Source organism: Sorex fumeus, unplaced genomic scaffold (assembly GCF_029834395.1).
Source record: "Sorex fumeus unplaced genomic scaffold, SorFum_2.1 ptg000044l, whole genome shotgun sequence".
Lineage (NCBI taxonomy): Eukaryota > Metazoa > Chordata > Mammalia > Eulipotyphla > Soricidae > Sorex > Sorex fumeus.
In genome coordinates, this window is record NW_026606101.1 from 1257417 (window position 1) to 1274643 (window position 17227).

Consider the following 17227-nt stretch of genomic DNA (forward strand, 5'->3'; position numbering starts at 1 on the left):
CACCCTCCACTCCCACAGACACTTAATCCCACCCCCGAGCCCTCCCCGTGGGGAGTGGACACTAGTTCTTAGGGCCTTCAAGAGGCAGAAGATAATTCATTTACTTGGTCATAGACCTGTTTGCATAAACACCCCTCAGCCAGACCCAGGAGTTCTGGGAATATGAGATGGAGGTGGGGCGGGGTTTGGGAGGAGGTCGGAAGTTTATTCTGTCTTGGGTGTAGGAGGGGAAGATTCCAGTTCAGGCAGCCAGCGAACAGGTTCGGACCCCAGAACTCTTCCCAGGAGTCAAGGACTTGAGGCAAGACTTTGAGGAAGGGGCCAAGTTTTATTCCCCAAGTTTCCTCGATGACGCAGGGGAGCAAATGCCCACCTCCGCCCCGCTGCAAGGCCAGCTGGCCTGACGGAGCTCTCCGTAGCACTTCTGCTGGAAATGGTTCTCTGCTACCCCGAAGAGGCCACCAGCTCGACCTGAAATACGGCAAACACAGGCCGGGGGCTGCTCTGCCGTGGGGGACAGCCCGGGTCCAGCTCAGCACCGCCAACAAAACAAAGCAAAAAGACGAGACAGGAGAACTACGGCCAGTCCGGGTGAACAAAGTCTGGTTTCGGCTGTCTGGCTTCTGGACCACCCCTGGCTCGGTGCTCCGGGGACTGTAGAGTGCTGAGGAGCAAACCTGGGCGCCCCCGTGTAAAGCCCCGGCTGTGAGTCCTCTCTGCGCCCGGAAGTGAATTTTGAAGGGACGCTGTTCTGAGCTCAGCCGCCAACTCTGATGGGGGCTTTGACAGCTGGAGGCGCCTGGCCGGGGCAAGTCTGGCCCAAGAGCCAACCTGGGAGATGGCAGGAGGCAGTGCCGACCGCTCCCAGGAGACAAAGGCAGCCGGGTTGTGACCAGGGGGGGAGCCTCAGAGCGGGGGTACGCCCCGCGCCCGCCGGATGAGGTTGGCCAGCCGCTTGGCCAGGCCGCCGCTGCTGGGCTCCTCGATGTGGAAGGTGCGGGTGAGCAGGTTGTAGAAGGAGCCGTAGCACACGGCCACCACCGTGCACGTGAGGCAGATGACGTTGTAGGGCATGCTGAAGTCGGGCGTGGGCAGGCTCACCAGCAGCGGCTCCGTGTAGAGTCTCACGAAGTAGCTGGAGCCGTCGGACACCGGGAACCTGGCGCCAGGATGGGGAGACGGGGTGAGGCGAGGCCTGTGGCTCCCACCCCAGCACCACCCAGGGCAGCTGTCCCCTCCCCACCTCCCCCTTCTCCTGGGAAGGGGTGCAGTCTTGGGTCTGCCTTCCCTGACTGCAGGGGCTCAGGCTCGGTCTATAGATGCTTTCCAGGGGCCAGAGCAAGAGTACAATGGGGGGGGCGTGCACGTGGCCAACCCCGGCTTCATCCCCGAGCACCGTTCTGAGCGTTGGGCCAGGAGTGAGCCCTGAGCACCACTGATGGTGACCCCCGAACAAAAGCAAACAAAAGTAAGAGAAAGATGCCTTCCCACCCCTCATCCCGTGACCCGGACACGCCCCAGCTCTACCCAGGTCTCTCGCCTCTAGAACAGAACCTCCTCTCCGGATTCCAGCTGCAGCAGAACAGCACAGGGGCGGGGAGGGGGGCACATGTGTTTATCTCCTGCGCTCATCCAGCCTCTCGGAACCATCTACCCTTGGCTTGGCGCTCAGGGAATTTTTTATTTGGGTCACATCTGGCGATGCACAGGGGTTACTCCTGGCTCTGCACTCAGGAATTACTCCTGGCAGTGCTCAGGGTTGATTTTTTTTTTCTTTTTGAGTCACACCTGGCGATGCTCAGGAGTTACTACTGGCTCTGCACTCAGAAATTACTCCTGGCAGTGCTCAGGGGACCCTACGGAATGCTGGGAATCGAACCTGGATCAGCCACGTGCAAGGCAAATGCCCTACCCGCTATACTATCACTCTAGCCCTTTTTTTTTTTTTTATCTTTGGTTTTTGGACTTTCTGAGTCATCCCCAGCGATGCTCAGGGCTTACTCCTGGCTTTACACTCAGGAATCAGTCCTGGAGGTGGTCGGGGGACCATATGGGTTGCCGGGGATCCAACCCAGGTCAGACACAAGCAAGGAAAACGCCCTCCCCGCTGTACTATGGTTCCGGCCCCCTCAAGGAAATATTTGTTAAGAGAATCAATGAGGTGGGGCTGGAGCCATAGTACAGCGGGGAGGGTGTTTGCCTTGCACGCAGCTGATCCGGGTTCGATTCCCAGCATCCCATAGGGTCCCCCGAGCACCGCCAGGAGTAATTCCTGAACGCAAAGCCAGGAGTAACCCCTGAGCATCGCCAGGTGTGACCCGAAAAAAAAAAAAAAAAAGAGAGAGAGAATCAACGAGGAAATGCAGGCTATAAAGTGCTGCTCTTCACACCGATCTCTTCCAGAAATGCTTCAGAATCCATTTCTGAAGTCTGTGCCGAGGGAGGACACTTGCCCCTTTCCGAGGCCCCACAATAGGCAGAGGCCACGGGAACTCCCAGCCCACCCCGGGGCCAGCGGGGAGGACCCAGAGGACACACTTACAGGGAGCTGAAGAGCGGGCTCTCTTCCCAGTCCACGGCTCGGGCTGCCACCAGGCTAGGCACGAGGGCGCTGAGCACCGACGGGCTGCAGAGAAGGAGCGTGCTGGCCACGGCTCTCCGGCCAGGAGCCAACGGGACGGGAGGTGGGGGGCGGGGGTGGAGGAAGGGGCCAAGCACACGGCCTGGGGGGCCCACCTGACGTAGAAGCCATGATTGGGATCCGGTGTGTACTCAGTCCACTTGAGCAGCGCCCGCTCGAACTGGATGGTGATTTTGGTGACGGAGTTGGCCGGCAGCTGTACCAGCATCTCCAGGAGGTGTGGCTGCAGCCGGTCCTGGGCAGGCTGGTAGTGGATGTAACCTGGAGGCAGGCTGGGGTCAGCCAAAACTGTGTTCCCCCGGGAGGGAGAGAGGAGGTGGACTTCCCACACTGCTTCCCCCACCCGACGAGGCTGGCCAGGAGGCCTGGGTCTGGGGGCTTTAATCTGCAGGCAGGCAGGCCCAAGGAGGATCTCAGGAAGGGGCCAGGATGCCTCAGGGCAGCCAGCCCTGGAAAAGGCAACCAATCTTCCTATCGCTCACCCCCGGGACACCCGAGAGCCCGCAGCGCAGACACCTGGCTGTTGAGTGGGCCCAGAAGGCGAGACAAGAATCCAGCCAAGGCTCCCAGTCCAACTACCGACACCGGAGGAAGGCCGGGGGGTGGACGAGCATCTCAAACACCAGCCCGGGGTCAGATCCAGAATGGGAAACAGGCTCCACAACCAATGACCCACTTTTCACCAACAAGTAGTTGTTTTTTTTTTAAAGTGGAAACCGTTATAGATGAGAAGAGACTTTTAGAGTTTCCACATTAATGCAAGATGTTAATAATAAGAGAAACTGGGGCAGGGGGCGGGGGAGCATCTGAGAACTCTGTACTTTGTGCTCAATTTCTATGTGATCCAAAAACTGCTCCCAAAAAGCCAAGGATTAAAGAGAGCGGGAGAGAGAGAGGGAGACGAAGGAGCATAGCAAGCAAATTCAAAACAGGAACTGAGGGCTGGGTTTAGCTCCCGATTCAAACAAACTAATTATAAAAAGTGGGAGATATAGGTTCGAGGTTTTTGTCTTTAAGTCCTTTCTCTGTTACAGACACAGAGTCAAGTATTTAAAAGTGGAGAGGTAGACCTAGGGTGTACTTTAAGACATTTCTGCAGGGGGAGAAAAAAAAATCCAACGGAAATATAAATAAAGGGAAACAGATGAAACAGACATGCAGGAAGACAGGCAAATGGGCCAGATCATTGGATCCCCTCTGAGGACGTGCTTGCAATTTTCCAGACTCCAAAGTCTCAAAGCAAAACAGAGAGATCTACAAAATACACAGGGAGGACTGTTGGAGGTTAGGATTTCAGAGGGTTTGTTGATTTGGCTTGTGTTTTTTTTTTTTTTTTTCTGGCGGCCAGGGATGGAAACCACCATCTCTCCCCGAGCCAGAGCAGCGGGCCCAGAGCTGAGAAGCAGAAGAACAGAACAAGAAGTGGGATGAAGACATGACACAGTGGGGGGTGGGGGGAGGTGGGGCTGTCTGGCCACTGGGATGTGCTGTTGGCTCTTCCTCGGACACTTTTCTCCTTATTACCAGGCTCCGTCCGGCCCCTGGGAAAACAAGTGCTTAGTGCTATGTCTGGCACTGAAAAAAAAAGCACTCAAGGGGCCAGAGCGATAGTCCAGCAGAGAGGGCGTTTGTCTTGCAGGCAGCCCACCTGGGTTTGTTCCCCGGCTTCCAGATGGCCCCCCAAGCACCGCCAGGAGACATTCCTGAGCACAGAGCCAAAAGAACCCTTGAGCATTGCCGGGTGTGACCCAAAAAAGAAAACAAAAAACCAAAAGCAGTAACAACAACGAAGCACTCAAAAGTATTGGTCCCAAGCACAAAAATTTGTAAGTCTACAACTGTAGCTCATGCTGTTTCACTAATAAAAATTAAAAAAAAAATGTATTGGTCGCTCTTCAGAGGCCAGAAAAGGACAGAAAACACACTTGGGCTGGAGACAAAGCTCAGTGATACATGGGGGCATCCCAGGAACGCAGGTACAGAGGGAAAGCAGGGGCTGAGATTTAAAAAACACTGCCCCAGGGCTGGAGCAATAGCACAGCTGGGTAGGGCGCTTGCGTTGCAAGCGGCCGACCTGGATTCGATTCCCAGCATCCCATATGGTCCCCTGAGCACCGCCAGGGGTGATTCCTGAGTGGAGAGCCAGGAGTAACCCCTGTGCATCGCCGGGTGTGACTCAAAAAGCAAAAAAAAAAAAAAAAAAACCAACAATACTGCCCCTCCAGAGCAAAAACCACCTCCACCTACTTTGCTCCCAAGCTGCTCTGCTGGCCAATCCTTTTTCGGGGTGGGGGGAGCAGGTCAGGGGTGAGAGGGGAGTCCTTAGGATTATCACAAAAGGATGCGCCCTGTAACCCCAGGAAGAAAGGCAAAGGAGGTGTAAAGAGATTCCAGAACACCCCCCTAGTCCCATCCTAGTAAGACTCGCTAGCTGGATCCCTTAACTATTTCCCCTTCACAAACTGACTCCCGCCTCTGCCGCGGGGAGGCTCCCCTTTCTCTCGGTGCAGCCGGGGCTTGCATCTGTGCTAGGGCAGCATCCCAGGGGCACTGCAGGAACCACCCTGAGAACCAGATGGGATGGGGCGGGGAGGGGAGGGGAGGGGCGGGGTTTGGAGGAGCAGGGGTACGGAGGGGCAGGGCGGGGAAGGGGCTGGCTCTCACTTGGCTTGTTCTCCTTGCCCTTGGAGGTGATGGTGAGGGTGTGCACGTACAGCCGCAGGTACCAGGGCACGGTGTCCAGCAGCAGCACGGGAAAGGCGCGGTACGGGTGCGTGTTGTGCAGCAGCGTGTTCAGCTCCCCGCTCTGCAGCCCGTAGCCGCTCACGTACCGCTGCGCGTGCAGGAAGGGCACTGGGGGCGCCTCTGCGAGAGACAAGCCGGCCTCGGTGACTCATTCCCGGGGAAGGGGAGGGGGGAGCGGCAGGGCTTCGCCCCTCCCTGCCACCCCACCCACGGCGACCCCAGTGCATCCACAGATGCCGAGATCCGCCCCTCCGCCCCTGCCAACAACGAGGGGTGGGGGAGGTGAGGGGGGACACCTCCTAGGGGCGGGGGCCATGCGCCCGGCGTGGGCAATGCAGAGCATGGTCACCATGAAAGGCTGGAAGCCTCCGACCAGCAGACAAGTAGCTTCCTGAGCACAGGGCTCCAAACGGGAGCTGTGGGCTCCAAGTATGCCTGGACCAACTCTTTGAGTTTTCTGGGCAAGAGGCATCTATTCGCAGGCACCTTCCCAGACCGGGCAGCAGGGAACAGGAACCAGGACCTCTGACAAGATCTGGAACCTAAATAGACCTGGTGGTCTCGGGGAGAAGCACCGCAGGACTAGAGCACAGGGCCCGGGTTGAACCTGGACACCACAGGGTTTCCTGAGCACCACTGGGGGCAACCCCTGAGCACTGAGCCTGGTGAAGCCCAAAACATTTTTTTTTTCTTTTTGGGTCACAGCCGGTGATGCACAGGGGTTACTCCTGGCTCTGCATTCAGGAATTACGCCTGGCAGTGCTCAGGGGACCATATGGGATGCCGGGAATCGAACCCAGGTCGGCCGCATGCAAGGCAAATGCCCCATCCGCGGTGCTATCACTCCATCCCACCCCCTTTTTAAAAAAAAAAAAAGTTAGAAGCCCAGTGAGTCCGGGGAGGGGGAGCCCCCACCCACCATTCTCCAGGGGCCTCTTCCACTTGAGCTGCAGGTTGAGGTTGCGGGAGCTGTTGATTGTGGCCGCGTCCAGCAAGTCGTAGACAGCGTAGGTCTTCCGGGTGCCCAGGATGACGTCTTGGTAGGTGGAGGTGGGGGTCGGGCTCACCTCCAGGGTCTCGTTGTCCTGAGGACACCAGGGCAGGGTTGAGAAGTGGACAGGGGTGCCCCTCTGGCCGGCCCGGGGGCAGGGCAATGAGAGGCGGGAGGCCGGGTACCTGGCCGTAGCTGGTGATGTCCACGTAGACGCGGCTCTCTGCGGCCAGGGGGCAGGGCTCTGTGAGGGTCCGGGAGAACATCCGGAAGAGGGACCAGTCTGGGGGCAGAGAGTGGAGCTGAGCTGTGAGCTGGGGTGAGGCCAGGGTCTCCCAGGCTCTGGGGGCAGCGGGGGGTGGCGGAGGGGGAACGGCCCTGTGAGGAGGGCCACCAAGGCAGCTGACCTTTCTTCCCTTTGCCAGTGATGAAGGCATCAAAGACCACGGAGAGAGTCTGTCGCAGCTCCCAGGAGACACGGGTGCAGCGGGCATCCTACCCAAGGAGACACGGCAGTGAGGCCGGCCCCTACCACACAGCCTCGGCCGGCTCTGCCTCCCTGCGCCCCAGCAACCCTGAGCTGATGCCATTATTCTCCTTCACGGAGGAGGAAACCAGGCCGGGGGGAACAAAAATGATTCATTCGAGGACCTGCCAGCTGGCCGCCATCCTGGCCCAGCCCCGTTTCAGGGCCACAGCAAAGACTCACTGAGCCACAGCCAGGCCGCCACTCCGTTTCCTCCGGGGCGCGGCCAGTGCCCTGGACACTGGTCATCACGGCTGCCACTGCCTGCTGGCCCTGGCCCCGTGGCACAGGTGCTGCCCTCTCTCCGAGCCCCTCCACAGCGTACCCACGCCCCTTTCCACAACTTACTCTGCAGATGGGGCGGATATGCACAGCCTGCGAGTGGTAACTAGTGTGGAACAAGTGGTCAGCCTTTAGCAGCACCGAGAGGCCTGCCTGGAGGGGGCGGCAAGAGAGACGCTGTCAGGACCCTGCAGAGATGACCTGTCAGCCCATCGGGCAACGAGGAGGCAACTTCCGGCTCCGGCCCCGCTTGGCCTCACCTTGGAGCTACAGGGCAAGAGCTTCTTCCAGGGGGTGAGGTTCTCCGTGCAGACGACCTCCCGCGGCAGCACAGCGTAGCGCAGGAAGTAGTGGTCAGTGTCTGAGGGGGACAGGGTCAGCCTGGGGTGGACCCACAAGCGAGACAGGGGCAATTCCCCACCCCCCCCACACACACACACATACACACACTCTAACTGCATCGGACCCAGTCCCACTGGTCTCCCAGCGACATGACGACAATGACGACGACACAGCACAGTTCGGGGGAGCTGGGAGGGCAACGGGGCAGACTCAGGGGCGAGGACACCGGAAGTAAAGCAGGGGCTGGGGCACTCACCGTTGGCCAGTCCCAGCGGTTTGAAGGAAGCCGTGGGAGTGACGGTGTTGGTGGAGTCGATGAAGTTGAGAGAGGCGCAGAAGATCCCGGAGAGGACGTTGCTAAGCTCCTGCCAAGACTTATCCACGCTGCGGGGAGACACACACCCGCTCACCATCCCTCACGGCCCAGAGTCGGCAGGCGAGCCATCACACTGGCCGGGGATGCGGCCGGGGGGCATCACTGCTCCACTTACCTCCCGGGACCTTCTTCCTCCCGCTGCTCTGGGAAACCTGGCACCCCCAAACCTTTGCCCAGGAATCCCCGACTCCCACCCCTGGCCCTCTCCAATCCCAGACTCCTGGGCAGCCACCCTCCGCTCAGCCAGTTGCTCTCTGGGATGCTCCCGGCTGGGAGTGAACCAAGGAGTGGGAGCAAACCGGGCCACCTCTGTGCGTACCCCATGAAGCAGTCCAGCCCTGCTCTCTCCTCACTCAGGCAGTTCCCTGGTCAAGTCCTGGGTGGGACGGTTGGTCCTGGTTCTAGCCTCAGGTAGGGGGTTCTGATGTTTACACAGGCTAACCAAACCAGGGAAAACGGTAAACATGCTTTCATCCAAATTCTTATAAGAGACAGAGCAAAACAGATTTGTTCTCTATGAATAACAGGCTGCAAACAATTAGCATCCCAAACACCGGTTCCGAATCCGGCATACCTGAACTGAGGAAAAAGTGGGAGTAGAGAAGAGAGAAAAGGGCATGGGAGAGAGAATTCAGACCAGAAGGTCTGCGGGTCGCTGCTTCCTCATCTGAATCTCCTGAACGCTATCCTGGGGGGTCCTGAGATTCCAGTCATGCCAACCCTTACAGCTCAAAGACAGCAAACTTGATGTCTGAGAGCGCTATCCAATTCATAGCCATGTTTTGTTTTTCAAACAAAAATGTTCAAATCTATAGAAGCTGTGAGATTACCTATGTTAGTCTTTTTTGCTCTGCCCAGGATCACTCTGGACTGCGTGCAAAGCCAGTGTTCCACCAGTGAGTCCCATCCCTGGCCATCATGTTTCATATGATATACACCCCACACAAAACCAATCCACAGGTCTAACTAGGGACTGGAGTGACAATTTAGCAGGTAGAACATTTGCCTTACACACGGCCAACTCTGGTTTGAAGCCCATCACCCTATGTGGTCCCTGCCAGGAGTGATCCTTGAGCACAGAGAGCCAGGAATAAGCCGTGAGCATCACCAGATGTATTCCCAGAACACAAACGAAAAACATGTATCAGTAACTGGCTGGTACTTAAAATTTTCCAATTTTCACATTTAAATTCAGACTTAGGGGCTGGAGAAATAGTAACGGGGGTTAGGTGCTCGCCTTGCATGCAGCAGATCCCAGTTTGAATTCCGGCACCCCATAAGGTATCCTGAGCACCACCAGGAGTGATTCCTGAGTGCAGAGCCAGGAGTAAGCCCTGAGCACTGCCAAACTATGAGTTAATTAGATTCAGATTTACGCAGCTCTTGGGAAATGAGAGTATCAGGGCTAAAGGGGAAACTCAACAGACGGAGTGCAGGCTTTGCATGCAGAAGACCCAGATTCAATCCCCAGCATACCACATGGTCCCCTGAGCACTGCAAGAACAAGTCCCAAGCAGAATCAGGAGCATCCCTGGGCACTACCAGGTCTGCCACCAACCCCATCTCCAATGCCCCGAAAAGAAAAGAAAAATTAAAGAGGAACTGATGGCAGAAAGCTCTCTCTTCCTACACAACAGAATTCCATAGGGGCCAAGTAGAACTGTCCCCTGAGGTTCTCAATCCTATGGCCATCCTTGCTACCCTTACTAATGCCCCAGAATTTTTTTTTTAAACCATGGGACTGGAGAGATAGGACAGCAGGTAGGGTTCTTGCCTTGCATGCAGCTGACCTGGGTTCGATTCCCAAAGCCCTACAAGGTTCCCCAAGCCCACCAGGAGTGATCCCTGGGTGCAGAGACAGGAATAAGCCCTGAGCCCAGCTGGATGTGGTCCCAAAACAAAATAAATAAAGTCATACTGTGATTTCATAGTCGAAGTAAGTGAATTACGGCTCCACGTCAAGACCTAGACATGCTCTTCTCCCGAACAAAAGCAAGTCCTCTTCTCTGAAGACCCAGCATCTCGTAGGCCAATGGGAGGCTATGGACGTTTAGTTTGGTCTTTATGATATGATTATGTGAAGAAAGGTCTTTCTAAAGGGTTATCCAGCGAGCTCATTTTCTACGGCCTCGAAGCCACAACATTATGCTCTCTGCCTCTGCAGAGAGAATTGTGTGCTACCTCAGGTCTGAGAGTGTTAAGGAAAATGAAGCATATTCAGCCAAGCAAAGACCATTACTCAGAGTCCATTTCTTACTCCCAACACTCTCTGTACCCACGTGGAATTGCTCCTGCGTGAACTGCTGTCCCTAAGGACAGAGGCCGGCTGGCAAGGCCTCTCTCCATCACTTCCCCTTCACGGCCAATAAACAGGCTGCAAGGTGGGCACTCACTCAGTGACGGTGTCCTGGAACCAGGCCCAGAGCTCCGCACCCGAAGGGGCCTGCAGGAAGGGTGGCCCCCAGTACCGCGTCCTCCAGAAGCCTTGCGTGAATGACAGGTGCAGCTCTCGCAGAGAATACTTGGAGATCAACTGTCCCAGGGCTTTGGGGAAGAGCCTATAATGAGACACTGGAGAAAAGGGGGCAGTAGATGAGTGAAGATCCTGGAGGGGGTGCTCTCAGCCACCTCCCCCTCTCCCCCAGAAACAACAGACCCAGCACTCTTGGGATCTTTGACAAGAGACTCCAGCCAGAACTTGGGAGTCAAAGAGATCTGCTTGCCACATCAGACTGTCACCTGGCAGAGGTGCGGTAAGGCCTTTTACCTCTCGTTCCTTCCCTGTAAGCATTCAAAGAACCCTGCACTGTGCCCAGCAGGTGGGATACAAGGTAACCGCTAAAACCATCTTTACCGCAGGATCCGGAGGTCTCAGGTTGCAGCGGGGTCTTTGCATAAAGCACCAGGAAGCACGAGGCCTCTGCCCAGCTCCGGGGGGGACCCAATTTCACCGCCGATGCGAAGGGGCCAGAACCCCTCCCACGGGTGGGCTCCCCACTCCCCACCCACCCCTAGCAGGTTCCCGGGGTTTTCTTCCTCCTGTCTCCTCACCTTCTTCCCGCTGCAGGTCCGAATCCCAGCGCGTGCGAAACTGGAACGTGGCGGCGACGTCTCCAGAAGGCAGCGGGGTGATGACCAGCTCCTCCCGCAGGCTGTCGCGCGGGGGCTCCGCTCGACCCCCGCCGGGTCCCAGGAGCAGCAGCAGCAGCAGCAGCAGGAGCAGCGGGAGGACCAGCCGCACGGCCGCCGCCATGCCTGCGGCTGCTTCCGCCTCCCGACGCAGCCCGCCCCCTTCGCAGCCAACGTCCAATAGGAAGCGCGCTTGAGAAATGACTTCCGGGGCCGTCCCGGAAGCACGGGGAGGCTCCCGGGACCGCTGGGGGGCGGGCGCGAGAGAGCCCGAAGGGCGGGGCGGCCGCTTGCGAGACCCGGGGCCAGAGAGTGGACAGTGTCCCTTTTGAGAGGCGTTCTCTCTCACCCACGAGACGGAGTTAAGACTGAGCGTCGTCATCACCGTGGAGATGGTTGGGGAAACAGACTGGAAAGTGCTCCGGGAGGACCCCCAGCTGGGCTCCCGTCCCCATCACACTTCCCGGCTGAATCTAGCCTCGCACCTGGGAGGGGGCGGGCAAAGCTTTGCTAAAGATCCCCACCCCAAGCCCCCACTGCATATTTACTTTTTTTGTTTGTTGGTTGGTTTGGTTGTGGTTTTTGGGGTTTCTTGTTCATTTTTGTTGTTGTTGTTTTTTCCACCACATCTGGTGATGCTCAGGGCTTACTCCTGGTGGCCTCTGGGGAATCCTCTGGGATCCCGGGGATGAACCTGGGTCGGCCTTGGGTAAGGTAAAGGCCCTGGTGTTTGTACTATCGCTCCCGCTCCCCTTTGTTTTTTTGTTATTCAAAATTTTACAATATATAGCAGCAGTGAAAAAATGAGCACCTGTTAAAGGAACATGTTGCCCCATCACCAAGATGCTACCACTAATGTGTTGATTGTACTTGCTTCTCACATATCTGTAAACCAACCCATGCATTTGGGCAGGAAGGGTAGTTCAAAGGACTGAGGCGACCCTCCTTTATGGTCTCCAAAACCCAGGGGAGAGCCCCTTACATAGCCCCGTGGGACTGACACTCAGCGCCCCTCTTAATAAAATCAAGTAAGAGTGTAGAGTACTTTTTTTAATCTCTGAGGGTGTGTCTGAATGAACCCTGCATTCATTTTGATTGATGCCTTTCAAAGTCCCAGCATGCAAATTACTAGTTTAGTATTTGCTTACACACACACACACACACACACACACACACACTCTTTTTTTTTTCCTGTGAAAAATTGCATGTAGTGACCTGCACAAATGTCAAGTCCACATTCAGTGCATCTGACAATGCACAATGTATGTAAAACCAAAGTCCACATTTACACACTGTCCTCCCATTGTTCGTGGATTTGCTCAAGCGGGCCCAGTAATGTCTCCATTTTGAGACTTGTTGTTACTGTGTTTGGCATATTGAATACGTTATGGGTACCTTGCCAGGCTTTGGCGTGTGGGCGAGATACTCTTGGTAGTTTGCCAGGCTCTCCGAGAGGGGCAGAGAAATCGAACCCGACTCAGCTGCACACAAGGCAAACGCCCTACTGCTGTGCTATCGCTCCAGCCAAATAGATCATTCCTGAAAGCCTAGAAAGTTGACTAACGCTTCCTTCCTTGTCACCTTTGTGCAGCAAACATTGTCCTGTTTTTCCATACAAAATAATTTCTCCTAGAGTTTCATATAATTAAACTCTCGTTAGTGTGTGTATACTTTCGGGGTAAGCTTCTTTCATGGGAAGAGTGTTTTTGAGAATCATCCCTGTTCTTGCATCTTGCTTGTGTTCAGTTTTCTGTTACTCCTACTGTCTGTGAATATACTATCATCCACTCACCTGTCAGATCCTGAGGGCGCTCACATCTGCAGTTAGTAGTCTTCTGTACAAAGTACTCAGCACACATATGTTTACAATTTCCCTGGGATAGATATTTAGGAATGGTCAAAGAGTTAAGTTCTTGCTTAATTTTGTAAGAATTACCATACTTTGGGCTGGAGTGATAGTACAGCCAGTAGGGCATTTGCCTTGCACGCGGCCAACCCGGGTTCGATTCCCAGCATCTCTTATGGTCTCCTGAGCCAGGAGTAATTCCTGAGTGTAAAGCCAGGAGTAACCCCTGAGCATTGCCTGGTGTGACCCAAAAAAAAGAAAATTACCATAGTTTGCCCCCAACTGCAAGCTACTGAGAGTATCTCGCCCACACAGCGCAAAGCCTGGCAAGCTACCCATGACGTATTCGGTATGCCAAAAACAGTAACAACAAGTCTCACAGTTTGTTGTGAGATGTGACTGGTGCCCGCTCGAGCAAATCGATGAACAACGGGAGGACAGTGCTACACTGCTACAGTGCCCCCAACTGTATTATTTTATTCTCATACCAATGTTGTATCGGAGTTCTGGCTGTTCCATGCCCCAGACAATATTTTTTTTTTTAATTCTAGCCATGTGGGTGTGTATTGTAGCGGTATCTTGTGGTTTTCATTTGCATTTTCCTGGTGCCTAATGATGTTGAGCAATTTTTTGTGTTTACTGGCCACATATTTTCTTTTCTAAAGATGATTAGGAGATGAGGAAAATGTTTCGCAACTACCTCCTTTTTACTGGGTTGCATACCTTTTTTTATTAGTGAGATGTATAGTTCAAATGTTAAATTCCTGCTTGGGCTTTTTCACCTGCCCTGTGGGGATCATATTCAGCAAGTATTTCTGTGCACAGTCTCTTGGTAAAAACTATACTTTTATGAAGTGCTATATATGGATTTAGGAAGGTTTGCCAAGATATACCTCAACCAAAGAGGAAGTATCAAAAATATGTCTATTTCATGATGCCCTCGTTCTCCTTATACCCACTGTTCTGCCCCACAGACATGGAATAGAAAACCTTAAGCTAACAGGCAGATATGAGTTCAGACTCCAAAGCAGACATTAATCCTTATGTATCTGAATGGTCCTGTCACTTGTCTACATCTGTAAAATAGATAAGCCAAATTCTATTATTATAAGAATTTATGTACACATAGGATCCAGAACACAGTAAGTACTTAGTAACATTGCTTTTATTCAAATAATTCTTTCGGAATGATTATCTCCATTTAACATCTACAAAGCTGGAGTACAAAAACCGGCGTAAGATCAGTGAAAGATGGGGTCAAGACTAAGAGCTTACACAATTGACTCAACTTTCTTTTAAACGGTGGCCGCAAGGGCCGGAGAGATAGTCCAGCAGGTAGGGCACTTGCCTTGTATGCAGTCAACCTGGGTTCAATCCCTGACACCACACATTGTCTCCCGAGCCCAACCAGGAGTAAGAGCAGAGGCGGGAGTAAGCCTTAAGCACCACTGGATGTGACTCCTTCCAAAACATGAAGTAAAAGGTGGCTACCATCATGAGTATGAGTTTTTGTTTGTTTGTCTGGGGACCACCCCCAGTGGTGCTCAGGGCTTACTCCTGGCTCTGCACTCAGGGATCACTCCTGACATGGCTTGGGGAATATGTGAGGTGCCAGAGATCAAACCTGGGTCTGCTGCATGCAAGGCAAATGTCTTACTCGCTGTACTATCTGGCCCTTATTTTTGTATTTCAATGCTTATGTTCCCTTGAAATGAAACTTGGGGGGGGGGGGGAACCTCTCCATTAATCCAGATCCAGTAGCCTGCAGAGAAAGCATCTCTTGTCCCTCTGTGAGACACTACAGTCCTCCTTACACTTCCGCTCCATCCTGCATTCCATTTTCCATTCTCTGCGGCCATGTCTGGTTCCGGAAGAGCGGTAAGTCCCCCGAGCATTTCCATGGGGGAGGCAAGTGGAGAACAGGCACCCAAAACAACAACAGCAGAGTCCAATTCCCACCCTGTCACTCTTTTCGCAGAGGGACCCGCTCCTGTGAGAATCTTCTAGGGAATGTTTCCCCGAGGAAACAGGTCCCGCCTCTTTCCTCCACAGTCTTGGGTTCTATAGGATGAGTTTGTCTTCTTGTCCTGTAGGATGCTCCGGATAAATTTGTACAGAATCTGTCAGGAAATCCACTCCCTGACAAGTTCTGCAACACACAGAAGCCACACTGTGGCTTTGGAACCCAAAAGCTGGGCTCCTTGCCTCAGAATTGGCTCCAAATTATTCTCCCATCTCTAAGGGCACTTTGTGGCCTGCGGAGTGTGTGTGTGTGTGAGTGGGGGTGGGGGGGGAGGCGGCGAGGGTGAAGTCAGTTGGAGATACTGGCCCTAAAGGCCAGCCAAGTCCCTATGGCTTGGGAAAAGGAGAGGCCATTGTCCAACGAGGAAGTGGTCCTGGGGGTCTCAGCTGCTCTTAGACACCTCCCACCAGGCAGGGCTTGAGGCTCATGGCAGCTCAACTGAAGTCGTCCCTAGATCCATAAACAATTCTTCCTCTTCACAGGCCCGTATCTTCCTCTCCCCAGGCACAGTTCCTGCCCTTTACAACACAGGTTAGCCTCCAGTTCATGGGACAGTGACAGAACTAGTTCAGCTCTACACATCACTCAATCACTATGGAGGGAAGTAGACAGGTGATCCCAGGGCCAACAAGTTTTGCAGAGCTTCAGGCCAGAAGGTTTTGTTATTCCAAAGGAAGGGAGAGGGATGGGGAGATAAATCAAAAGTGGGAGTCCATGCCCAGCGTGCAGAGGTCTGCAGTTCACTGCTGGGTGCCACTGGTTCACACCCCCCCGCCACCACCACCACCACCCTGACACACACACCCGCACATCCCAGCACTGCTGGGCACACAAGCTTTTAGACAAAAGGAGCACAAAACTCCCACAAGTTTCTCACTAGTGAAAGAACTTAAAAACTGTCACTTATGGTGGCCTCCTGCAGGGGTGAAGGGGATGAAACTATGGGAAGACTTGAAGCACTGTCACTCAGCTACCCCGGCACAAAGAGCTTTGGGGGTTGTGGCTGACGGCCACTGATCCCAGGGACAGTGTTTGATATGAAGGGCCGTGGGGTTTTCTTTTCTAATATGAGAATTGAATTTTCTATTTCTTAGCGTTGGGTCCAATAACTCCCCGCTCCGCTCACCCTTCCTGCCTGGGAAATCTCATGCACAGCCATGGTTTCACTTACCGCCTACACACTGAGAACTCAACTGTTTATTTTTCCAGCCACAGCCTCTCCTCAAAATCCCACACTCATGGATCTGTGTGTCTACCCACCATGGCTTCTTGGATGTCCCCAAAGCACCTCGAACTCAACAAAGAACCAAATCTATGACTTTCTTGAATCGGATTCTCTCCTGAAGTCCATCAGAATGAAGAACTCTTCTGGGTCACCACCCTGCTCTGTAAGTTAAAATTCATGGTAGCACCCTTGACCTCTTTCTCTCTCGGACCCTTCCATTAAACCACTGGAGATTTACCTCCAGAATATTTCTTGATCCCTTCGACTTTTCTACAGCTCCTACACCTTCCCTTGCATCCTAGGCATGAACTCCTGTTTCTGTGACCTAATCTTTTCCTGGCTTCCAGGCATCTACTCTGGGGCCCTGCAATGAAGATTCTACAAGGAACCTGCCAGTCATCTTCCCTAGCTGACTCCTACTCATCCTTCAGATCTCAACTCAAATGCTTCTTCCTCAAGGGAATGACCTCATGTCTCTAAAGAGGCTATTAACTCCTTCCTAGCTTCCTACCACTAGTCACAGTTGACAATTTTACATTTAGCCACTCCCTTGGTTAGGGTTTCAGTATGTGGTGTGTGTGTGTGTGTGTGTGTGTGTGTGTTTGTGTGTCTCCACACACCCCTTTTTTTCCCCCTACCACAACCCTAAAGCTATGCTTGGTGTGTTATGTGTAGTGTACACCACCGTATTTCTTGTTTGCTGAAAAGTTAGTACAGGGTGTCCTGTCCTGTCCTGTCCTGTCCTGTCCTCCCGTTGCTCATCGATTTGCTCGAGCGGGCCCAGTAACGTCTCCATTGGAGACTTTGTTGTTACTGTGTTTGGCATATCGAATACGTCACGGGTAGCTTGCCAGGCTCTGCCGTGCGGACGAGATACTCTCGGTAGCTTGCCGGGCTCTTCGAGAGGGGTGGAGGAATCAAACTCAGGTCGACCATGTTGACTGCGTACAAGGCAAATGCCCTACCGCTGTGCTATCGCTCCAGCCCAGTACAGGGTGTAAGGCCTTGAATGTGGCCAACCCTGGTTCCAGCCCTGGCTCGGCAGGTATCCTGGAACACCAGCAGGAGTAAACCCAGAGTACCACTAGGTGTGAGCCCAAA

General features: G+C 54.0%; 1 protein-coding gene across 1 annotated transcript; it reads right to left on the reverse strand.

Annotated features, from left to right (window-relative positions):
- Positions 1 to 351: 351 nt before the first annotated feature.
- On the reverse strand, positions 352 to 11194 carry PIGT (phosphatidylinositol glycan anchor biosynthesis class T). Its single transcript, XM_056121417.1, has 12 exons — positions 10955 to 11194; positions 10297 to 10474; positions 7784 to 7911; positions 7446 to 7546; positions 7252 to 7338; positions 6785 to 6872; positions 6563 to 6660; positions 6306 to 6471; positions 5306 to 5506; positions 2737 to 2902; positions 2543 to 2626; positions 352 to 1159 (listed from the first exon to the last, which is right to left on the reverse strand). Exons 1-12 carry the CDS (start codon positions 11154 to 11156, stop codon positions 907 to 909), a joined length of 1752 nt encoding a protein of 583 aa, XP_055977392.1. The 5' UTR covers positions 11157 to 11194; the 3' UTR covers positions 352 to 906.
- Between the last annotated feature and the right edge of the window lie 6033 nt (positions 11195 to 17227).